Consider the following 26,273-nt stretch of genomic DNA (forward strand, 5'->3'; position numbering starts at 1 on the left):
TTACACTATGCTACAGATCTGTGAGTATCAGTTTCACATGCTAGTCTCTAGCATGGCTAAATGTCAGTGACCACTTTCTTCTCTATTGTTTCTCCCTTTTCTTCAGTTTTAGAGTAACTCACTGACATAAATGGTGTGGCTTCCATTAACTGACAGTAAAGGGCCTTTGCTTCACTTGATCACCCCTGAGTAACTATAAAGGAAACACTTCACTGAGCAATTTGTCTTCCAAAAACCTAAGTTGCAGCTAGTTTGTAAGCAAAAACAGTGCTAATCTCTTTTTTTCAATAGCAGGAAATCTTACATATTGCTGTCTTCTTGAAGTTTTAGTAGTGATATGATCACCCTGCACTTTTCTCATTGTTTTGCTTTTCACATTGGGTAGTAGTTTATGAATGGGATGCTTAAGAAAAAACTTAGGAAGAGCAGTGCAGATGGCTTACGGAAGAAAAGAATCTGAAAGTAACTGTGAAAACAGTGGAGCTCTATCAAGCTGGCTGACTGCCCTTTAGAGAAAGTTCCTTTCTTGGTAACTCAAGTTTTCTTTTCCTGCTTTAGGAGCAAGTTGGTTTGGTCAACCACCCACAATTTGATAGACTAACTTTTCAAATTCAGCCACAGGGATCATCTTGAGGAGCCAGAAAACAATTCAAAGGTAGAAGTACTCTGTTCGGATCTGAAGCCCCACTACATCAACTTTTAGTTAAATGCATGACTTAATGGTAACCAACTAAATGAACTATTAAGAGTTACTAACCTTGATATTTGTGAATTTAAATGAATTTACTGAGAATTTTCAATCAGTATTCTAGCAAAAAGTCTTGTTGCATTGTATCACTGGGCAGTGTTGTAGATCTGTTGTGTGCGTTTTCTCAAGGATATTTTAACGTCTCACAGACAAAAAGGATACTCTTTAACTAATGGAATGTGAGAATTATCTTGATTTGTGACTTTTGGTGGCTGACATTAATTTCTTACTTTGGTTGAAATTGTTTATGAAAGGAACACAGTTCTGTTGTTCACTGATTTGCTCCATATGGTTAGGCAAGACTGTTTTGAACATGGTATGACACACATAAACCTTTCATTTTTTAAAATTAGGTGAGTTAAAACTTTAAAAATTAGTGCTTCGATGGGTTTAAAATGTAGTTTATTTATAAAAGAAATGTATCTTCAACTGGAGGATTTTTTTCTTTATAGAAATTTTAAGTAATTTTTAGTGTCTGAGAATATTCTCTTTAAAATAATGCATGTTGGACTCTGAAAAACAATCTGAGGGGATTGAAGTGGCGGGGGTGTGGGAAGTTGGGGTACCAGGTGGGAGGTATTATAGAGGGCACAGATTGCATGGGGCACTGGGTGTGGTGAAAAAATAATGAATACTGTTTTTCTGAAAATAAATAAATTGAAAAATTTAAAATAAAAAAAAAGAAAAAAAAAGAAAAAAGAATGCATGTTGAATAATAATGACTCAAATGAAAATAGTTATGTTAAAGTAGGAATTAATGTGTACTTCTAAATATCCTATGACTTGGATATCAACTTTATCATAAAAGTTCATTATATATAACTCTTTAGGTAGGTTGTATACAAATCAAATTATAATTATTATACAAATCATAATAAGTATTAATGTTCACTGCATGTTTCATTAATTTTATTTACCCATATTACAATATCTTTTGCTTCATCATCATATATAATTAAGAAAAATCTAGAAGGAAATTATGTTGTATATATCCACATTTTTACTCTTTGTGGGGTTCTTTCTTCCTGGTATTCCAAGATTCCTTCTTTCACCATTTCCTTTTTGTTTAGAGAGGTTTTCTTAACTATTTGTATAGGGTAGATTTGCTGGGGACAAATTCTTAGTGTTCCCTCATGTGAAAATGTCCTCATCTCTTCTCCAGTTTTTATTTTCTCTGGATACAGAAATCAGAGTTGACAGTTCTTTTCTTTCAGCGTTTGACGTGTCCCATTTCTGCCTGGCCTCCAGAGTTTCTTATGAGAAATTACTTTCATTCAAATATTTTTCCCATATACATAAAAATATCCCTTTTCTTTGTTTGCTTTTAAGATTTTTTTCTTTGTCTTTAGTTTTTGGGAGTTTGACTCTGATGTGTCTTGGCAAGGATTTCTTTGGATTTATCCTGTTTGTGGTACAGGTTTATGTCATTTTCCTAATTTTGGAAAATTCTAGCTATTAATTCTTTGAATATTTTCCCATCCTCTCCTCATTCTTTTCTCCTGGAATTCTGATGTCATAAACATTAGATCTAAACAGGTTGCTCAGACCCTGCTCTGTTTTTCTAGCCTATTTCCTTTCTTTTGTTCAAACCAGGTAAGTTAAATTCTATTGTTCTATATCCAATTTCATTGATTGTTTCAACTGTCCTTCCATGCTGCTACTGTCTATATACTGAGTTCTAAAATTTTATTTATTATCTTTTTCAGTTCTAAATTATCTATTTGGTGCTTTTTTATATTTTCTATTTCAACGAAGAGACTGTATCTTTCTCCATTTTTTTTGAAGTATAATGACACCACACTGTATTAAGTTTAGGTGCACAACATAATGATTTGACATTTGTATACATTGAGAAATGATCACCACATTAAGTTTATTTACCATGTGTCACCGTACAAATTTACAACTTTTTTCTTTTGATAACTTTTTAGATTTACTTTCTTAGGAACTTTCAAAATTGCAATACATTATTAACTATAGTCCCCATGTTGTACATTACATCCCTATGACTTATTTACATTATAACTGGAAGTTTACATCTTCACCTCTTTCACTAATTTTGACCCACCACCACCCTCCCCTCTGGCAACCACTGAATTTTCTGATATCTAGAATTTTTGTTTTTCATTTGTTTTTAGATTCCAGATATAAGTGAAATCATATGGTGTTTGTCTTTCTTGGTCTGACTTATTTCACTTAGCATAATCTCTGGAGGTCCATCTATATTGTCACAAATGGCAAGATTTCATCAATTTTTATGGCTAAGTAGTATTCTATTATATATAGATATCATCCCACACACATTATCCTTATCCATTCATCCATCAATGGACATTTACATTATCTCAATATCTTTGCTATTATAAATAACGCTGCAGTGAACATATTGGTACATACATCTTTTCAAATTAGTGTTTTCCATTTTCTCATATAAATATCCAGAAATTGAATTGCTGGTTTATATGAAAGTTCTATTTTTAAATTTCTGAGGAACTTCCATGCTGTTTTCTATCGTGTCTATACCAACTTATATTCTCACCAACAATGCATGAGGGCCCCTTTTCTTCACATTCTAACACTTGTTAATTTAATTTTAATTTTTTTTTCAGTGTTCCAAGATTCATTGTTTATACACCACACCCAGTGCTCCATGCAATATGTGCCCTCTTTAACACCCACCACCAGACTACCCCAACCCTACCACCCTCCCCTCCAAAACCCTCAGTTTGTTTCTCAGAGTCCACAGTCTCTCATGGTTGGTCTCCCCCTCTGATTTCCCCCAACTCACTTCTCCTCTTCATCTCCCAATGTTCTCCATGTTATTCCTTATGCTCCACAAGTAAGTGAAACCATATGATAATTGACTCTCTCTGCTTGACTTATTTCACTCAGCATAATCTCCTCCAGTCCCGTCCATGTTGATACAACAGTTGGGTATTCATCCTTTCTGATGGAGGCATAATACTACTTTGTATGTATGGATCATATCTTCCTCATCCATTCATCTGTTGAAGGATATCTGGCTTTTCCCATAGTTTGGTGACTGTGGCCATTGCTGCTATAAACACTGGGGTACAAACGGCCCTTCTTTTCACTATATCTGTATCTTTGGGGTAAATACCCAGTAGTGTGATTTCTGGGTTGTAGGGTAGCTCTATTATTAATTTCTTAAGGAATCTCCACATGGTTTTCCAAAGTGGCTGCACCAACTTACATTCCCACCAACAGTGTAAGAGGGTTCCCCTTTCTCCACATCCTCTCCAACACTTGTTGTTTACTGTCTTGTTGATTTTGGCCATTCTGACTGGTGTAAGGTGGTATCTCAATGTGGTTTTGATTTGAATCTCCCTGATGGCTAATGACGATGAACATTTTCTCATGTGTCTGTTAGTCATTTGTATGTCTTCTTTGCAGAAGTGTCTGTTCATATCTTCTGCCCATTTTTTGATGTGATTATCTGTTTTGTGTGTGTTGAGTTTGAGTTCTTTATAGATCTTGGATATCAACCATTTGTCTGTAGTGTCATTTGCGAATATCTTCTCCCATTCTGTGGGTTGCCTCTTTGTTTTGTTGATTGTTTCTTTTGCTGTGCAGAAATTTGATCTTGATGGAGAACCAAAAGTTCATTTTCACTTTTGTTTCCTTTGCCTTTGGAGACATGTCTTGAAAGAAGTTGCTGTGGCCAATGTCAAAGAGGTTACTGCCTGTGTTCTCCTCTAGGATTTTGATAGATTCCTGCCTCATGTTCAGGTCTTTTATCCATTTCAAGTTCATCTTTGTGTATGGTGTAAGAGATAGGTCGAGTTTCATTTTTCTATACATAGTTGTCCAATTTTCCCAGCACCATTTATTCAAGAGACTGCCTTTTTTCCACTGTATATTTTTTCCGGCTTTGTGGAAGATTAGTTGACCATAGCATTGAGATCCATATCTGGGCTCTCTACTCTGTTTCACTGTTTTTGTGCCAGTACCATGCTGTCTTGGTGATCACAGCTTTGTAGTGAAGCCTGAAATTAGGCAACATGATGCCCCCAGTTTTTTCTTTTTCAACATTTCCTTAGCAATTCGGGGTCTGTTATGGTTCCATACAAATTTTAGGATTGTTTTCCCAGCTCTTTGAAAAATGCCAGTGGGATTTGATCGGGATGGCATTGAAAGTATAGATTGCTCTAGGCAGTACAGACATTTTAACAATGTTTTTTCTTCCAATCAATGAGCATGGATAAAAGGTATTCAAATTGGCAAAAAAGAAGTCAAACTCTCTCTCTTTGCAGATGACATGATACTTTATATGGAAAATCCAAAAGCTCCACCCCAAACTACTAGACCTCATACAGCAATTCAGTAATGTGGTAGGATATAAAATCAATATACAGAAATCAGTTGCTTTCTTATATGCTAACAATGAAAATATAGAAAGGGAAATTAGAGAATCAATTACATTTACAACAGCACCAAGAACCATAAGATACCTGGGAATAAACCTAACCAAAGAGGTAAAGGATCTGTACTCAAGGAACTAAAGAACACTCATGAAAGAAATTGAAGAAGACACATTCTAACACTTTTTATCTATTTTTTTGATAACAGCCATTTTGACACGTGTATAAGGTGATATTGTGGTTTTGATTTATATTTCCATGATGATTAGTACTGTTGAGCATCATTTCATGGGCCTGTTGGCCCATCTTTGGAAAAATGACTCTTGAGATACTCTGAATTTTTAACTGGACTGCTTTTTTATTGTTGTTATTGAGTTGTTTGAGTGTTTTATAGACTTTGGAATATATGAATATATGATTTGCAAATATCTTCTCCCTTCCAAGCAGGTTGCCTTTTTATTTTGTCAATGAGTTCCTTCATGGTGCAGAAACTTTTTGGTTTAGTTTCACGTAATTCAATTCCATTTTGTTTTTTTTTTTTTTAATTTTTTGCTTTTGTTGTCATTGCTAGAATCAGACCCAAATACGTATCAATGAGATTAATGTCAGAGAGCTTACCACCTATGTTTTCTTCTAGCAGTTTTATGATTTCTAGCCTTAGATTAAGTCTTCAATCTACTTTGAGTTAATTTTTATGTGCAATGTAAGCCAGTGGTCCAATTTTACTACTTTGCATATGGCTGCATATAAAATAAAGTTCATGAAATTAATAGGAAAAAAAATCAAAGTGATGGCTTGAGACCCACTGATATTAAGTTGATGAGAAGGATACTTTAGCACTGTGTTATTCTTTCCAAAATCCCACACTCTCATATAATTGTGAAAAAAATAACAGACAAACCTAAACCCCAAACACCTCATCAGTATTCCTTAAAACTGTCAAGAACATGAGAAACAATGAAAGGCTGTCTCCTGAAACTGAGGAGAAATAACTAAATACTATACAGTAGGCTGGAGAGGATCCTTAACAAAGAGGACGTTAATGGAAAAACCAGTGAAATCCAAATAAAGTCTGGAGTTTAGATTTTTAAAAATTGAGTCTTCTAATGTATGAACAAAATTTATATCTCCACTTATTGAGAAATTTCCTAATACCTCTAATAAGAGTTTATAATTTTTTCATGTGGTTTTACACATCTGTTCTCTTTACAGCTCTTACTGATGTATAAAGATGACTTTGACTTTTATTATTTGTATCCAAAAACTTGCCAAATTCCCTTATTAGTTCTAATAACTTAGTATGATTCCTTTTTATATACAGCTATATCATCTGTAAATAATGAGAGTTTTGCTTTTTTCCCCTTTCTAATACCTATATTTATTGATTTATTTTCTTGTTTTATTATACTGGGTAGCAATTTTAATAAGACTGATGAAAAGTGAAAGAAGAAATCATTACCTTGTTCTTGATTGCAAAAACGCATTTTCAACATTTTGTCATTAAATATAATGTGATAGATTTTAAAGAAATATACTTTATTAGAACAAGCAAGTACCCTCTATTCCTAGGTTTCTGGCTTTTATGATACTATCTATATGTACTAAATTTTACTTAATGTTTTTCTGTCTGTTGAGATGAACATTTGATAGTTCTCATTTAGTCCAGTAAAGTGTTATTTTTCAATTGGTTTAAGTGTTATTCTGACCTTGCTTCCCCATATGTATGTATGTATGTATGTATATGTATATATATATATATATATAAAATATTTGGAATAACTAATACTTTGCTTGGAATTACTCTGTCTTTCTACAACTGAGTGAGTCTATAATTTTACTCTCTAATACTTATTTTGTTTTTGGTATTGAGGTTATGGTAGCCTCATTTAAAGAGCTGAGGAATCTTCCCTCTTACACTAGGCTTTGAAAGAGTTGTCTAAAACTGGAATTATTAGTTTCTTTTGAATGCTTAGAAAACCTTACCAGTGATGCCATCTGCACTACAGTTTTCTTTGTAGGACAGAAAAAACCATAAATTTTATAATATATACATACAGATACATAAGTTATCATACAGAAAATTTTATTGTTTTTTCTTTTGGTGTATGGTTCTTTAATTTTTAACACATGTATAGGTTCACGTAAGCACCACCAAAATCAGGACATAGAAGAGTTACATCATGCCCCCAAATTCCCTAATGCTATCCCTTTACAGTCACTCTGTCCCAAGCTCCAGCCCCTGATAACCACTGATTTGTTACCCCACATATACTTTGTTTTTTTGAAGATGTCATATATATGGAGTCAGATAATATGTAATCATTTGAGACTGGCTTCTTTCACTCAGCATAATGACTCTGAGATTCATCCAACTTGTTATTTAAATAGTTTGTTCATTTTTACTGCTAAGTAGAAGACCATTATATGGATATGATAGTTTCCTTATCCTTTCACCTGTTGAAGGACAATGGGTTATTCCCAGTTTTTGTCAATTATGGACAAAAGAGTTAGTGTACAAGTTTTTGGGTAAACCTAAGTTTTTATTTCCCTAGAAAAAATACTCAGGAGTGGGACTATGGGGTCATATAGTTTAGTTTATATTTAATTTTATGGTAAACTGCCAACCTTTTCTCCAGAGTGACATAGCACTTAAAATAAGCAATGTAGGGGAAGGAGTCAAGATGGCAGAGAAGCAGCAGGCTGAGACTACTTCAGCTAGCAGGAGATCAGCTAGATAGCTTATCTAAAGATTGCAAACACCTGCAAATCCATCGGCAGATCGAAGAGAAGAAGAACAGCAATTCTAGAAACAGAAAAACAACCACTTTCTAAAAGGTAGGACTGGTGGAGAAGTGAATCCAAAGCGACAGGAAGATAGACCCTGTGGGGAGGGGCCGGCTCCCGGCAAGCGGCGGAGCAACGGAGCACAAAATCAGGACTTTTAAAAGTCTGCTCCGCTGAGGGACATCGCTCCAGAGGCTAAACCGGGGCGAAGCCCACGCGGGGTCAGCGTAGCCTCAGGTCCCGCAAGGTCACAGAAGGATCGGGGGTGTCTGAGTGTCGCAGAGCTTGCGGGTATTGGAACGGGAAAGCTGGCTACAGAGACAGAGCCAACAGTAAGCTCACAGCTCGGGGTTACCTTGAACCAGCCGCAGGCTCAGTGAGCTCGTAGCGCAGCCCAAGGTCAGGCAGACGGGAGTTACTGGGCGCTGTTCTCTGAGGGTGCACTGAGGAGTGGGGCCCCGGGCTCCTCGGGGCTGGAGACCAGGAGGCCGCCATTTGTATTCCCGTCCTCTGGAACTCTACGGAAAGCACTCAGGGAACAAAAGCTCCTGAAAGCAAACACCAGGGGATTACTCAGCCCAGCCCCTGATAAGGGCGGTGTAATTCCGCCTGGGGCAAAGACACTTGAGAATCACTACACCAGGCCACTCCCCCAGAAGATCAACAAGAAATCCAGCCAAGACAAAGTTCACCTACCAAGGAGTGCGGTTTCAATACCAAGGAGAGCAGCAGAATTCCAGAGGAGGAAAAAGCAAAGCATGGAACGCATGGCTTTCTCCCTGTGATTTTTTAGTCTTGCAGTTAATTTAATTTTTTTTTCATTTTTTTTCTCTTCTTCTGCTAAATTTTTTTAACTTTTGCCCTTTTCTTTTTTAACGTTTTTTAACTAGTTTATCTAATATATATATATTTTCTTTTTTATACTTTTCTTTATTCATTTTCTTTTTTAAATTCTTTTCTTTTGTTTTTCTCTTTGTTTCTTTTTGAACCTCTTTTTATCCCCTTTCTCCCTCCTCACGATTTGGGATCTCTTCTGATTTGGTTAAAGGCTATTTTCCTGGGGTTGTTGCCACCCTTTTAGTATTTTACTTGCTCCTTCATATACTCTTATCTGGACAAAATGACAAGACGGAAAAATTCACCACAAAAGAAAGAACAAGAGGCAGTACCGAAGGCTAGGGACCTAATCAATACAGACATTGGTAATAGGTCAAATCTAGAGTTCAGAATGACAATTCTCAAGGTTCTAGCCATGCTCAAAAAAGGCATGGAAGATATTAGAGAAACCCTCTCGGGAGATATAAAAGCCCTTTCTGGAGAAATAAAAGAACTAAAATCTAACCAAGTTGAAATCAAAAAAGCTATTAATGAGGTGCAATCAAAAATGGAGGCTCTCACTGCTAGGATAAATGAGGCAGAAGAAAGAATTAGTGATATAGAAGACCAAATGACAGAGAATAAAGAAGCTGAGCAAAAGAGGGACAAACAGCTACTGGACCACGAGGGGAGAATTCGAGAGATAAGTGACACCATAAGATGAAACAACATTAGAATAATTGGGGTTCCAGAAGAAGAAGAAAGAGAGAGGGGAGCAGAAGGTATACTGGAGAGAATTATTGGGGAGAATTTTCCCAATATGGCAAAGGGAACGAGCATCAAAATTCAGGAGGTTCAGAGAACGCCCCTCAAAATCAATAAGAATAGGCCCACACCCCGTCACCTAATAGTAAAATTTACAAGTCTTAGTGAAAAAGAGAAAATCCTGAAAGCAGCCCAGGAAAAGAAGTCTGTAACATACAATGGTAAAAATATTAGACTGACAGCAGACTTATCCACAGAGACCTGGCAGGCCAGAAAGAGCTGGCATGATATATTCAGAGCACTAAACGAGAAAAACATGCGGCCAAGAATACTATATCCATCTAGGCTATCATTGAAAATAGAAGGAAAGATTAAAAGCTTCCAGGACAAACAAAAACTGAAAGAATTTGCAAACACCAAACCAGCTCTACAGGAAATATTGAAAGGGGTCCTCTAAGCAAAGAGAGAGCCTACAAGTGGTAGATCTGAAAGGAACAGAGACCATATACAATAACAGTCACCTTAGAGGCAATACAATGGCACTAAATTCATATCTCTCAATGTCATTCATATCCCTGAATGTTAATGGGCTAAATGCCCCAATCAAAAGACACAGGGTATCAGAATGGATAAAAAAACAAAACCCATCTATATGTTGCCTACAAGAAACTAATTTTAAGCCCAAAGACACCTCCAGATTTAAAGTGAGGGAGTAGAAAAGAATTTACCATGCTAATGGACATCAGAAGAAAGCAGGGGTGGCAATTCTTATATCAGATCAATTAGATTTTCAGCCAAAGACTATAATAAGAGATGAGGAAGGACACTATATCATACTCAAAGGGTCTGTCCAACAAGAAGATCTAACAATTTTAAATGTCTATGCCCCCAACGTGGGAGCAGCCAACTATATAAACCAATTAATAACAAAATCAAAGAAACACATCAACAATAATACAATAATAGTAGGGGACTTTAACACTCCCCTCACTGAAATGGACAGATTATCCAAGCAAAAGATCAACAAGGAAATAAAGGCCTTAAATGACACACTGGACCAGATGGACATCACAGATATATTCACAACATTTCATCCCAAAGCAACAGAATACACATTCTTCTCTAGTGCACATGGAACATTCTCCAGAATAGATCACATCCTCGGTCCTAAATCAGGACTCAACTGGTATCAAAAGATTGGGATCATTCCCTGCATATTTTCAGACCACAATGCTCTGAAGCTAGAACTCAACCACAAGAGGAAGTTTGGAAAGAACCCAAATACGTGGAGACTAAACAGCATCCTTCTAAAGAATGAATGGGTCAACCGGGAAATTAAAGAAGAATTGAAAAAAATCATGGAAACAAATGATAATGAAAATACAATGATTCAAAATCTGTGGGACACAAAAAGGCAGTCCTCAGAGGAAAATATATAGCAGTACAAGCCTTTCTCAAGAAACAAGAAAGGTCTCAGGTACACAGTCTAACCCTACACCTAAAGGAGCTGGAGAAAGAACAAGAAAGAAACCCTAAGCCCAGCAGAAGAGAAATCATAAAGATCAGAGCAGAAAACAATGAAATAGAAACCAAAAAAACAATAGAACAAATCAACGAAACTAAGAGCTGATTCTTTGAAAGAATTAATAAAATTGATAAACCCCTGCCCTGACTTATCAAAAAGAAAAGAGAAAGGACCCATATAAATAAAATCATGAATGAAAGAGGAGAGATCACAACTAACACCAAAGAAATACAAACAATTATAAGAACATTCTATGAGCAAGTCTATGCCAAAAAATTTGACAATCTGGAAGAAATGGATGCATTCCTGAAACATATAAACTACCACAACCGAACCAGGAAGAAATAGAAAGCCTGAACAGACCGATAACCAGTAAGGAGATTGAAACAGTCATTAAAAATCTCCAAACAAACAAACGCCCAGGGCCAGACGGCTTCCCGGGGGAATTCTACCAAACATTTAAAGAAGAACTAATTCCTATTCTCCTGAAACTGTTCCAAAAAATAGAAATGGAAGGAAAACTTCCAAACTCATTTTATGAGGCCAGCATCACCTTGATCTTAAAATAAGCAATTTACAAGAGTTTCAGTTGTTCCATATCTTCACCACCTCTTTATGGGAATATTTTTAAAATAAGATTTTATTTATTTATTTGACAGACAGAGATCACAAGTAGGCAGATAGGTAGGCAGAGAGAGAGGGGGAAGCAGGCTCCCTTTTGAGCAGAGAGCCCTACGTGGGGCTCAATCCCAGGACAATGGGATCATGACCTGAGCTCAAGGCAGAGGCTTTAACCCACTGAGCCACCCAGGCGCTCCTATGGGAATATTTTTGACTACCATTTCAATTTAGAGGTTTTAGACTATTCATGTTTTCTAATTATTCCCCAGCCAGTTTGGTTAAGAATTTCTAGTATCTTGCCCATATTTTCAAATTTATTAGAATGCAGTTGCTCACAATACTTCCTTTAACCTTGTCAATGTCTGTAGTATCTTAATTATGTCCCCTTTCATTCTTTTTTTTTAAGATATTATTTATTTGTCAGAGAGAGAGGGCGGGGGAGAGTGAGAGAGAGAGAATGCAAAAGCAGGGAGAGCAGCAGGCTCCCTGCTGAGCAAGGGGTCTGATGCATAACTTGATCCCAGAACCCTGCGATCACCACCTGAACTGAAGGCAGAAGCTTAACCAACCGAGCCACCCATGAGTCCCATCCTCTTCGATTCTTGATTTCATCTATTTATATATTCTCTCTCCTTTTTTCTTGGTCAATCTTGTCAAAAGTTTTTTAATAGTTTTCAAAGAATAGAGTTTTGCCTATGTTGACCTTTTTTATTGTAGCTTTATTTTCAATTTTACATTATTTTTTTGTTTTTATTTTCAAAATTTGTTTGCTGTTAAGTTCTTCAAATAGATGGTTAGCCCATTGACTTTTAGCCAGAACCTTTACTAAAATATGTACTTAAGGTTCTAAATTTCCCTCTAAAAACTGCTTTTTATAAATATTCCATGTAGTTGAAAAATATTTTGTGATTATTGTGTACAGATTATACACCTTAGGCATACTTTCAGACCTTCTATATTCTCATTGGTTTTGTGTGATTACTCCATCAATGACTAAGCATGGTGTGTTAAATCTTCCACAGTGACTAGATTTGTATTTCTCTCCTTGTAGATTGCCTATTTTTCTTTCCCTATATTTAAGCCTTGTTATTAGGTACAAACACACTTAAAATAGTATTTTATTAGGGAATTTAATCCTTCATTATTTTAAAGTGATCCTATTATCTATAATAATGCTTTTAAGCTTTAAAAGTTTATATTATCTGAAATTAATTTAGTCACATCCACTTTTTAAAGTATTTTCATAGGAAATATGATGTACCTATTGTATCTATTTTTTCCATTTGTAATTTTCTCCGTTCTTACATCTCGGATCTTCCATCAAGGATCTCTTTCCTCATGCGTAAAATACATTCCTTAAAATTTGCTTTTGTAGTAAGAGTCTACTGATAACAAATTTCCTTTTTTCAAACTTGCCTGAAATGATTACTTTATTTCCCCTTTCTTTAGGAGATACTTTTGCTAAGTACAGAAGTCTATATTTGCAGGCATCTTTTTACTATCTGGCTTCCATTGTGGTTACTGAAAATTCAGCGGTCTATCACTCTCTCAAACAAAATCTCACTTTTCTGAATTTACTTTTAAGAGTTTTCTTTTTGTTTTGGTTTTTCTGCAATTTCACCATAATGTCAGGGGGGTAGATTTATTTATATACTCTTGAGATTTCTCAGTTTTCTTGAGTCTGTGGTCTGGTGTGCTTTGTCAATTCTGAAAAAGATCTCAGCCATTATCTCTTCAAATATTCTTGCTTCCCTCTTCTTTCTTCTCCTTGAATCAGGACATACATTGGACCTTGTCATTTTATCCTTCATGTTTCTTATCCTGTTTTTTGTATTTTTAATCTGTCTTTCTGAGTTGTATTTAGTATAATTCCCCCCATTTTCCGATTCTTTAATTCTGTTTACTTTGTTATTAAAATCCATCCTTTGAATCTGAATTTCTATAATTTTTCATTTTTAGAAGTTCTACTTCGTTCTTCTTAAAATATGCTGGTTTATATTTTATTCTCTCAGAGCACGTAGTTTCAAATTTGTTCATTTTTCTTAAAAAATGACAGTCATTTTATATCCGTATCTGATAACTTTACTAATTAAAGTCTTTATGGGTAAGTTTCTACATCCTTTTGTTTCTGGTAATTGTCACTCATGTTGCTCTCTTCTTGCTAATTTATTTGGGAGATTTCTGTAGTGCTAGGATAAAGGTATGTTCCTCCAAAAGATTTGGATTTGCTTCTTCTTGGTGCCAATGAGTACTCGCAGCAATTCTACTTTAAACTCACTTATGTGGAATATAAGAAACAGTGCAGAGAATCAAAGGGGAAGGGAGAGAAAATGGACTGGAAAGAAATCAGAGATGTAAACAAACCATGAGACATTCTTAACTACAGGAAACAAACTGAGGGTTGCTGAAGGGGAGGGAGGTATGGGGATGGGGTAACTGGGTGATGGGCATTAAGGAGGGCATGTGATGTAATGAGCACTGGGTGCTATATATAACTGATAATTAACTGAATTTTACATCTGAAACTAAAGATGTACTTTATGTTGATTAATTATATTTAAGTAAAAAAATGAAGTTGCTTAAAATAAAATAAAATTAAATATTGGCAATTAGAAAAACTCAGTTATGGCTTGAGACTTATCAGGCCATATAGTAATGTGAATTTAAAATATAAATCAGTGCAAGACAGATGGTGGTTACTCCTTGGCAGAGACAGTCTTCTATTTCCCCAACCCCCCGGCCAAGGCAATTTTGTTTGCTAACTCCTAAGGATGGTAGGGATGGTAGAGGGTTTGCTTTTAGTTCACCATAGTCCATCATATTATTATTATGTAATTCATACTAGGGGAGGATCTGCTATTAAGCTCTTAGGTGGTCCCAGGCTTTGTTTTTTCTCAGAGGCCTGAAAAACCATGGCTTATGTTAACCTGGGTAGGCAAATGTCCTTAAGGCCAGAGTCTTCTATACTGTGCTCTGCTTACCCTTATGGGTTCCTGTCCTCACTTAGATTTTGATCCATTAATGCCTACTATTTAGTTAGCTCTTTTAAAGCTTTCAAGAGAATTTATTTATTTTAAAATCTTGCATAATTTGTTATTTTCAGATAGCATAGATCATATAGCTAAGACATATAAGACTTAGGTCATACAGCTAAGACAGTTCAAATAACTTATCGCAAATTTTCAGAAACAGAACTTCTTCACTGGTTTTTCATCTTTCTTTTTCCCTCTATTTCCCTCTTTCTCTTATCTCCCCTTTTTCCAGAAAAATCATTACCTTCTTGTTTCCATATTAATACTTTGGATCAATTATGCCAATGGATCAATGCTGTCCCCAGACAGGAAATATATATGACAACCCTTGCTTCCAAAAGTTTTGAGCTCAATATTATAGTTTAATAAGTTAACACCTCTGCTGTTAATGAACTGTGACAATAAATAAATAATTTAATTTCTCTGGGTTCTACTTTCTAGAAGCCTGTGAATTGTCAGTCCTTACATCTGTTACCGTCCATGTAAAAACAAATCAAATCTTATATTTTTGGTTTTTGTAGTCTCTTTACTGAAGGCACTATCTGTCTATACTCTCTCCCTCCAAATTCATTTTCCATATTGCTACCAGACTTATTTCTAAAGTATGTATCAATGATGTTCTCATAGTTTTTAAGGTAAAAGTTCAAATTCCTTGGCTTAGTACACAGTGTCCTACATAGTCGTTTCCTTGTTTATTCTCTGATTTTCTGTAAACACCGCTTGTTCAAACTTCTATGGCTTCATCTATATTGCTGCTTCTGTTGGAAACACCTTCTTTTACTTCTCCTTTACCTAATCAACCTCCACTGGTCCTTTATAACTCAAGACCAATTCTGTTTGACTCAGAAATTCTTTTAGGACTTCTCTTCCTCTCTCTGATTTGGATTTTCCTGCTTAATGTTTCCACAGAACTCTAAATTTACACCTACATCAAACTGTAATGAATTACTATTTATCCTTTTCACTCATTAAAGTATAAGTACTTTTCATATAGAGACAGTTTTATTCAACTTTTTTGAACCTTTTTATTCAACTTTTTTGCAAATTCATTCCTGCAAAATTTGCTTAATGAACCAATGAACAAGGCTATAAAATGAGGGGGCAGATAAATGATTTTGAAAGTTCTTTGTTAGCTATAAATTTGTCCTATTGTAGAAATCTCAACTACTGCTATAGGGGGCCTATCATCAGATCCACATTTTATTTAAGCTTCCACATTTTTGTATCTAGATTCTCTGACCTGCAAACCTGACTCATTTCCCCAGACTACCTAAACTGAGTTTTGATATTCTATTTAGATGGCCTCCCCAAATCTAACCACTTGTTGGGAAGGCTGCATTTGACTAACTTTGAATGTGATCACTTGCACATGCTTCTCTTTGCCTTTGCTGATGCCCTTATTCCTAATCCCCAATCCCTCTAATTCATAATACCTGCTTTCTTCACATTCTTCTGTTTTTATACCACTGTTGTTTAAATCCCACCAAGACAGGCTCAATAATTTAGTTTTATTAGGAAAAGAAGAGAGGAGGAATTTTTGATCTAGAAGAAAAGGCTATAGCTCAATTTATTCATTTGACAGATAAGGAAGAATTTTAAATATTCCGCATTAATAAGTAGAGAGACTCTCTCATCCTAGAAAGACTTTCACTAATCCTTCCATTCAACAATGCTTGAGATCAATAAAAGTAAAAATTTTACTTGAGTGAAGATTTATAGCATTCTGATATATGGGAGAAGGCAGGGAAGGGGAAAGGATGAAGAACAGGGAGGAGGAGGAAGAAGCTTTCAAACATTAAAAGTACTCCTGAGATTTATCTGTTCTGGGATTTTTGTTGAGTTGTGCCATAATTTTACTGTATTAAAATATAATCTAGGTTTATAAGTAGAGTCTTCATTTGAAGTTACAATATGAAATTACAGGTAGGTTCAATTGTATCAACAGAATATGGAAAGCTTGATTCTGGTTAAAAAATGACTAAAATGCAATATATTATATGCATTGTACAAATAATCAGTGTAACTACTATTCTGTTTCACAATCTACTTTTTGGTTAAGTGGGCTACCACCTTCAATTAATTAATAGGCAAATTCACAGATCATTTCAAACTTTTCACCAAATTTATCTTTTCAGTTAATATATATATATTTTTAAAGAATCAAGAGATTAGAATATTATGAAAAAATTAAACTTACCATCATCCTCCCAGCAGCTCTTAGCACTGCCTTCTCTTTCACTGCTCCCCGGTAATACTGTCTGGTCTGTTGGCAGGTCATCTTCGGGCACACCACCTTCACAATCTGCTGCATCTGTAATACTTTCTTCTTCCACAATATGGAGTTTGTCTTCATCATCTGAATCTGAATTTGTTTCTACCACAGTATTATAATTTGTAACTGTAATACAAACAAGAAACAAATAATCAAAAACAACTACTGCAAAAATCAGTTTTTATACCTCAGTAAAAAGAAATTTTAAAAAATACTTAATAGGAGTACTCTATAAATAGTAACTCATTACCTTATAGCAACCTTATGAAATAGAGTATCTATCTACCATCCACTACACATAACACTAAAAGCAGAAACGGAAACCAAGACATAAGAAGGTAAGTAACTTGTCCAAGATCATATAGCTAAGAAGTGGGAAGTCCAGGATTTGAACCCTAGTGTCTATTTCTATGTCCTGTGCTCTTAAACACTACATTAAATATCCTCTCCAGTCATAATGGCTTTATTCTATATGGTACTGCTTATGCACAATTAGAGCCACAAATCTTTAAAGCATTCCACAGTTAAGAAAAGAGTTCATCTCTCCTAGACAACAAAACCTCCTCAAGTTAACCACAAAAAAGACTATTTTCAAGATACCAATTCAGTCCATACATTTCATATTAATCCTGCATGAATTTAGAAAGAATCTATCAAATCTGGGGATCCTGATGCGGGGCTCAACCCCAGGACCCCAAGATCATAACCTGAGCCAAAGGCGGACACTTGGCTGACTGATCCACCCAGATGCCCCCCATTTTTTTTAAAAGGGTGTTAAATAAAATGCCTATCTCCTAAAAAAAGAAAAAATCTATCAAATCAACTTAGCCAAGGAAGGAAGGCGTGATTTAAGGAAGGCGTGATTTAAGAAAGGAAGGCATAAGGAAGGCGTGATTTAACTAATGTTTATATGTAAGTCTATAATTTTGGAAAAATATAACTGACTTTCAGAAGTTTTCAGATGGGCATCCTTTCCATATTTTTAATGAATTTCAATAAAACTTAACATTAGCATTATGAAGATAAATAAGTATTTGGAATGACCACCGTTTGCAGAACCATGAGTAATAGCTGCAAATAAAATTCTCTAAAATAAATAATACAGTATAGTCAATATTTTTTCTTTATAGTCCTTGTAATAATCACTCTACTGGGATAAATTATTCAGTACACCATTGGGTATGGTCACTGGAATATCTCTTTTCAATTATTTGCAAGGTGATTCCTATTTGCTAAGCAAAGGTTGAAAGGGAGAAAAAAGGAATCTGCTTCATTGAGATAACTAAGCAATAACTATTTTCAGTTATTCTTTCCATTTCTCCCTCAAAATTTCCAACCATTCTTGAAAGAAGATAATAACCTAAATGTTTAAGTGATATATGTATATACTCCTTCCTGTATAAATATATACTACATGCCTGAAAAAAGGAAGAAAGAAATACAATCAGAAATATGGATGTATATGTCACAGTGAGAATGAATAAGCAAAAATCTCCAAAACTGCTTTTACAGACCTTAGGAAGACCTCTCTGTTCAAAAGAGTACAGGAGCTACCCTTTTGCCCACATTAGAAATCCTTCAATATCTTGTGCCAGAAGAAAAATATTAAGTTTTGTTGTATTATAAATACTTTAATGTGAATACATTTTTTTCCAAATCTTTTCCCAAGAGCAAACTATTTTTTAATGTTACTATAAAGGTAATACAGGTTTAGTACAAAAAAATATAAAACATGTAAAATTAGTAAAAGCCCTCCCACCAAATTTCCCTTCCTTGACTCACTCTTTAAAGCAACAATAACAGCAAATTTTAATTTGTCTATGCACAAGGTAGGCATGATACTAATCATTTTACATACCTTATCCTATTTAATTATAATGTGGACCTCAATGTATTCACATGTCATATTTAATATCATTTCTCTATATAAACATACAGCTTTAAATACACACATATGGGATCACATTATAATGTTTGCCACCTAGTTTTTTGACACTTAATAACATATCTTAGAAATTTTTCTATTTCAGTATATGTGAAGATTTCTCCTTTTCCTCTCACTGGTTGCACATCATTTCATTGTACAGATAGAATTTAACCAATAACTATATTGATAACATTTATGTTTCCAAGTGTTTTTTAAGCATTAGCAACAAATTTTCTTGTGAACAGATCTTTGGTCATTCTTTAAATACATTTGTTAGGTATATTAGAAGAGATGGAAGTCCTGAATCAAATGGAAAACTTGTTAAAAGCAGACAGATATGGAAACATGGGGAATTCATGTATTCCAGTCACATACAATGAGCAGAGTCAATTGTGCAATTTTAAGTGTAGATAAAGGGAATGATTCTCAAAGGTTGTTCCATAGCTCTCACCATAGTTGGGTGTGTATGGATAGTTGAAATTCTGACTATTTTGTGAAGAGGTTTAGTGATTCTTCAGTATCTTGAGTTGGCCACAGTTTTATATTGGTGCTATTCTTGCCTTCTAATGATGTAATCCTGCAGTTCAGTTTTATCATTACCAATTTCATTAGCTATATAGCTCGTCGAACCCTACATTTACATTTGGAGTATTTGAGGCTTAAAAAGTACCTTACAGAATTAGTCTTCAAGACATACATGTATTTTCGTTCCAGTATTTGCTTGCATGCTTCATAGTTTTCACTAAGTTCCTTCTACCCTGAGCTGCACTAGGTTCTTTTTACCCAGAGTTCTTTCACCCTGTTTTATTCTGCCTGGGTCACTGTCGCCCAAAGTACTCTTCAAGAATACCCATCACTTTCTAGGACTCTGACCTCCAGTATGAGTTGCCATTGTGGTATGGAAGATTTTAAGCTAAATACGTCAAGCCAAAAAGACTGAATATATTTTATAGTTATCTCGGGAATTTTCCCAAGGCATGTTTTGAATAAGTGGCATAGAACTTGAAAAATAAAACAATCCACTAGATTTTATCGGTTGATGGGAAAAAGACCAATAACTATTTTCCAAGTCTTCTTACTGTCTTCTGCTTCACAGTTACTTGGCTGAGAGAAAAAGCAGTGAAAATTGCTTATATTGATTAGTGTAACTTAGAAAAAAGTAAAGCTTTCTGTGTTTCTGGATTTCCCCTTTTGTGGCTCTACAGGGCTAATTTAAAAAATAGAGGCCCAGTATGAAAAGCATAAATAGTAATCAGGCCCTGAAAAATTCCAGTAGCCAGTGAAAATGTCCATTATCTTAACTGTCTCTATACCTTTATATTTTTAAAACTTTGGCTTAAAAAATATAGTTTACCTAAAGAGTGGTACCTTCTTAACAAACAGGTGATTATCATCTCCTGTTTCTGAGTTTTAATTAAAATGAAGAATTCCAAGAAAACAAAGATAAAGGAAAACAGAAAAAGTAAAGTTTTTAAAATCTTTAAATGTAATTTACAAAACACAATATGAATTGAAATTTCTATAGAAAAATGGTAACATTTTCAATGCATCTATTTTCACTAGAAGGTGGTTAAGGACACAGTAACTTCTTGCTGGTAGTTCTTGTTGGTAGTACTTGCTAAAATCTAATCCCAGATATAACAGTATCCACTGAATAAGGTGGTTGTGAGGATCTAATGATTTAAAAATGTGCTTAGATCAGTGTCTGGCACACAGTAAAGACTATAGAAGTGTATGCCATTATTATTATTTTATCATCATCATCATCCCACTGAATCTTTACAATTCCTAAGAAGTAGGTATTGTTATATTTCCCTTTTTATAGAACAAAAATTAACCCCCCCAAACCAAAACAAGAGTAGCTGAGTAACCTGTTTGAGGTTGTTTAGCTATGAAGTTATGGAGCTGGATTGAAATCCTCATGTGCCCAATCCCACAGCTCATATTCTTTAACTACTTACGTATAAAACCTCCTGACTGAAAATTGTTGCACTAATGAGAAATATTTTTAAATTTGTATTTTTGTGTTTAGTCTATTCTGGGGCTCTGGAATTCCATACTTAACAATATGCTACTAAAACATTTCCAAATGACTAAAATATTTAAACCATCAGAATCTCATTATAATATAACTGACAGTATATCATAGGGTAATATCATCATTATAGTCAATAAAATTTTGAAAGGCTTTCACATACCATGTTATTTTTAGCACCTGATTATGTGTAGTACGGTATCAACTGCACTAATTAAACTCCCATGTAAACATCTGTTTCTTAAGTAATGTACAATTATAATAAAGAATTAAATAAATTAGATGAATCAGTTCAAAAAAAGAGCAACACAATCTCAACTTCAGTCATTAAGGGCAAGATCATCTAAATGCTTTAGTAATAAGAATCCTGCAAAGCACTATTTATTATAGCTCTGAATAGCAGGTTAGGCTTCACAGGGCAAAAGGAGAAGGAAGGGCAGCGGGGTGGAATGGGGGGAAGACATATTTAACCTGCAGGTCTTTGATTCTCATCAGGTGATAACCATGGCATGTGTTGATGAAAGCCACAGGCTAAGGCCACATGTCAACATACTTTCAGGCATAAAAAGGCTTTTTATTTTTCCTAGAGGGAGAAGTTATGCTTACATCATGCCATTAATACATGCTTATTAACTATGTCTCACTCATTCCTATCAAACACACACATTCCTCTGCATGGTAGAAAAGAAAGATAAAATCCCTCTTAGGAAAAGACATAAGATTGATCCTTACAAAATAACAGACTACTGTACTTCTAACAAATTGCTCCATATCCATCAGACTAACCCAGTGCCATAATTTAAGAAACACCCAGAAGAACATACATTTTGAATCATGTTCTCAAGAGTAATGGACAAAAAAAGATGAGTAATAGACTCAAGTAAGTAATAACATTAGCACTATGCTGAGAATAACACAATTTAGGTATGAATGCTATAAAATATGAAAATAATATCTGGAGACACTTAACAAGGATTTCCATTATTCTTTAACATCATTTGGGACAAAGTCATAACAACATCACTTGACACATTTTTCTTATCCTGAAAAGAGTCCCTGGCACACTGCCTTCCACGTAGTAGGTATAGAATTACTTGTTGAATTGGATGTGGGGACACACTTCTTTTTTTCTGAGTGAAAAGTCAATATACTTAAGTGTTACTGATGATTCAGGAAGATGACAAAACTGTAGTGGATAACCAAAGAACTGGAAATTAGTACACAAAATGAAAAAGGGAGGTTATGTGACAATCCTAAGGGGAGAAAACTTCTGCAAATAGTATTACTCCGGTAAAAAGGAGCTTATGTGTCCATGAATACCATACCCAGGCATACAGTAAATATTTGTTAATCTGGCCTTTGATCTAACCTATAGATAATATTAATGTATATGCATTTTACTGTATAATAAATGTTATGACCTATTATGCATATTTAATGTACCATGTAAGTATTATAATATGCAATATGTATATTATAGAGCTACAACTTAAGTCTTTTAAAAATAGGCATCATAATGATTTTAGAGTGCTCCAAACACAATGAACATGTTAGGTTTATTTATTTATTTTAGAGACAGAGAGCACATGCGTGTGCATGTGCATGTGGTGGGGGGAGGGAGAAATGAGGGGCAAAGGGAGCAGACTCCCTGCTGAGCATGACAGTGAGCACACAGAACCAGACATGGGGATCTTCCAACCCATGAGATCGTGATCTAAGCCAAAATCACCACTTGGTTGCTTAACTGACTGCACCACCCAGGTACCCCTGAACCTAATATTAGGTTTAAATAAATACTATCAGTTCAGCAAATCTAGGGGAAAGTTTTATAATCTCTCTCTCTAGGTAAAATCTTTAATCTAGGGTGCCTATTAAATTGAACAATGATCACAGACTGTCTTTACATTTTCAAAATAATTTTAAAAATCTAACTCCACTGAAAGTTAGTGATTTTTTAAAAGATTTTATTTATTTGACAAAGAGAGAGAGACAGTGAGAGAGAGAGAGAGAGAGCACAAGCATGGGGAGCGGCCGGCAGAGGGAGAGGGAGAAGCAGGCTCCTGGCTGAGCTAGGAGCCTGACGTGGGGCTCTATTAACCCCAGGACCCTGACCTGAGCCAAAGGCAGACGCTTAACTGACTGAGCCACTTTCATGCCCCAAAAGTCAGTAATTCTGACATTTACCCCTGCAAAGGGCTGGTGGTTTTTGGTGCCTTTAGATACAAGCTATTCATAGAATGACAGCTGAGAGGTGAAGGGAGGGGGGAGAGGATTGCCCTCATGTACAGAATCCTAGTTCTTATTTTCTCCCCTTTCTCATTACACAATCATTACTAAGTATTCCTGGGATTTATCTCTGGTTGTTCTCTCAGTTTTTATTCTGGCCTCTTTCTCATTCTCCACAGGTCCTCTGTCTATATACCCCAACGAGAGTCATCCCAAATTACCTCTCCTTTCCCTGACTTATCAAAGTTCCTGCTCATTCAGATAGCTAATTTCAGTCAGTAGAAGTACAATTCACAAAAAGATAGATGAAACAGTTAAATAGCAAAGCTCTTTAGCAGATAACCTAAAATCAGTCCCATCGACAGCTGGTTCTCATGTGTGTGTGTGTGTGTGTGTGTGTGTGTGTGTGTAAAGTATCTAGATGAAAAGAATTCACATGAAATTATCAACAAGTAATATTTCCTTCATAGGAAAATATGCATTTATAAAAAGGATGCTTTTTTAACTTATAGGACTTGTTACTTGTGGAATATAGGCAGGATGACAAAATCCAAGTAAAGTGTCAAGACTGAACTAAAAATAAAATGCAGAAATTATTGATTCAAAATATAGAGAAGACATATCATTGATAAATCAATCCAAAATCCAGATCTTTGAAGCATCAATAAAATAGATAAATCACTAACCCATGTAATCCTAGAAAAAATTGAGAAGCACAAGGATTCAAGATAAACACAGACAGAGAAGTAATTATAGCTAGAAAGGAATTTAAGACACTTAATTTAGGAATATTTTGTATAAATCTAAGTAAATAAATTTTAAAAATTTGGATGAAATAACTTTCTAGGAAAATATTAATGATTATAACTACATTTATTATTTTATAGAATTTATAAAATTGTACAAGAGATGGCAAATATAGACAGATCCTAGAATAAATTTAAAATATATAGCGGTACAAGCCTTTCTCAAGAAACAAGAAAGGTCTCAGGTACACAACCTAACCCTACACCTAAAGGAGCTGGAGAAAGAACAAGAAAGAAACCCTAAGCCCAGCAGGAGAAGAGAAATCATAAAGATCAGAGCAGAAATCAATGAAATAGAAACCAAAAAAACAATAGAACAAATCAACGAAAGTAGGAGCTGGTTCTTTGAAAGAATTAATAAAATTGATAAACCCCTGGCCCGACTTATCAAAAAGAAAAGAGAAAGGACCCAAATAAATAAAATCATGAATGAAAGAGGAGAGATCACAACTAACACCAAAGAAATACAAACTATTATAAGAACATACTATGAGCAACTCTACGGCAATAGAATAAATTTAGGAAGACATCGAAGAGTTAACCACCCAAAAATTGCCAGGTGTTTTCCCAGATGAATTTCTTCAGATCTTCAAAGGACTGATAATTCTGCTGCTTTTTCAAGAGGGGGTAAAATGTAAAGAGGCTAAAATATTTCTGTGAAGCCAGCTTTTTAAGAGTCAACTAAAATCTAAGAGCATACTGGTGTGCATGTGCACACACATGCACAACACTCATAAACTCAGTCTCACTGATGTAAAAATGTTAAATAAGATATTAAATCTAGTGGTACATTAGGTGATAAATAAAGCAAGCATTATTCAACATTAGGAAATATACAAGTCCACCAAGTTAACATAGTAAAAGGGAAAGAATATGAATGACTTCTTCTATAGACCATGAAAGGCATTTGATAAAATTCACTATTCCCTGCTGATACTTTCTCATAAAAATAAAACTGAAGTCAGTATTATGATAAATGACTGTGTATCAGAAGCATTTATAAGATAAAGATGTTTCCTGTTATCATTATTGACAGTATCTTAAAAGAATAAGCTATTTTTTAAAAACAACAAAAGGAAAAAGCACAAATATTGGAAAAGAGAAAGCAAAATTATTATTTGCAAGGGATCTGTGGATGTTTCTGGAAAAAATCAAGAAAAATCACTGCAAAAAACTACTAGCAATTAGAAATCTGGTAAATGAATAATTACAAATTCAATAGAAAAAAATCAATAGCTTCCCAATAAACCAAAAATAACCTGCTAAAAACCGTAACAGAAGAAAAACTCAACCAATCTCTCTCAACTCTATCCAACAAAAGATAACCCATGAAGGCAAAAAGAAAAAAAGAAAAGAAAAAAAGAAAGAAAGAAAAGAAACAGGAGAACCTATATAAAGAAAATTTTAGCATTCTATTGAGGGTTATAAATCCCAGTGTGTGTATGTATGTGTATGTATACATACATACACATATACACATACACATACACATTGGGATATTACTTGACCATAAAAAAAAAATAAAATCTTGCCATTGTCAATGATGTGAATGGAGCTAGAGAGTATTATGCTAAGCGACATAAGTCAGAAAAAGACAAATACCATATGATTTCACTCTTATGTGGAATTTAAGAAACAAAACAAAACAAAACAAACAGACAAAAAGAAAAGAAACAAAATAAATAAGCCAAGGGAAAAAAAGAGGCAGACCAAGAAACTCTTAACTATAAGGAACAAGTGATCATCACCAAAGAGGAGGGAGGTAGGGGGATGGGTGACATAGGCGATGGAGAGTAAGAAGTGCACTTGCTGTGATGAGCACCAGGTGCTGTGTGGAACTGTTGAATCACTGTACTTACACCTGAAACTAATATTACACTGCATATTAACTAACTGGAATTTAAATAAAAACAAAAAAGAAGATCTGAATGAATGAAAAGATGCAACCCACGGAATGGGAGAAGATATTTGCAAATGACAGTACAGACAAAAGGTTCATATCTAGGATCTATAAAGAACTCCTCAAACTCAACACACACAAAACAGATAATCATATTAAAAAATGGGCAGAAGATATGAACAGACACTTCTCCAATGAAGACATACAAATGGCTATCAGACACATGAAAAAATGTTCATCATCACCAGCCATCAGGGAGATTCAAATTAAAACCACATTGAGATATCACCTTACACCAGTTAGAATGGCCAAAATTAGCAAGACAGGAAACAACATGTGTTGGAGGGGATGTGGAGAAAGGGGAACCCTCTTCCACTGTTGGTGGGAATGCAAGTTGGTGCAGCCTCTTTGGAGAACAGTGTGGAGATTTCCTC

General features: G+C 34.9%; 1 protein-coding gene across 11 annotated transcripts in view; it reads right to left on the bottom strand.

Annotated features, from left to right (window-relative positions):
• Window positions 1-26,273, bottom strand: part of ZEB1 (zinc finger E-box binding homeobox 1) — a 189,833-nt gene that overhangs the window by 48,236 nt on the left and 115,324 nt on the right. For all 11 annotated transcript variants that reach the window (XM_045069140.1, XM_045069141.1, XM_045069135.1 and 8 more), the window contains one exon: window positions 16,871-17,071. In XM_045069140.1, coding sequence (XP_044925075.1) covers window positions 16,871-17,029 — 159 coding nt within the window. In that variant the 5' untranslated portion in view covers window positions 17,030-17,071. The remainder of the gene's footprint in view (window positions 1-16,870; window positions 17,072-26,273) is intronic.

This window comes from Mustela putorius, unplaced genomic scaffold, assembly GCF_011764305.1.
Source record: "Mustela putorius furo isolate JIRA1106 unplaced genomic scaffold, ASM1176430v1.1 tig00003913_pilon_pilon_pilon, whole genome shotgun sequence".
Classification (NCBI taxonomy): Eukaryota; Metazoa; Chordata; class Mammalia; order Carnivora; family Mustelidae; genus Mustela; species Mustela putorius.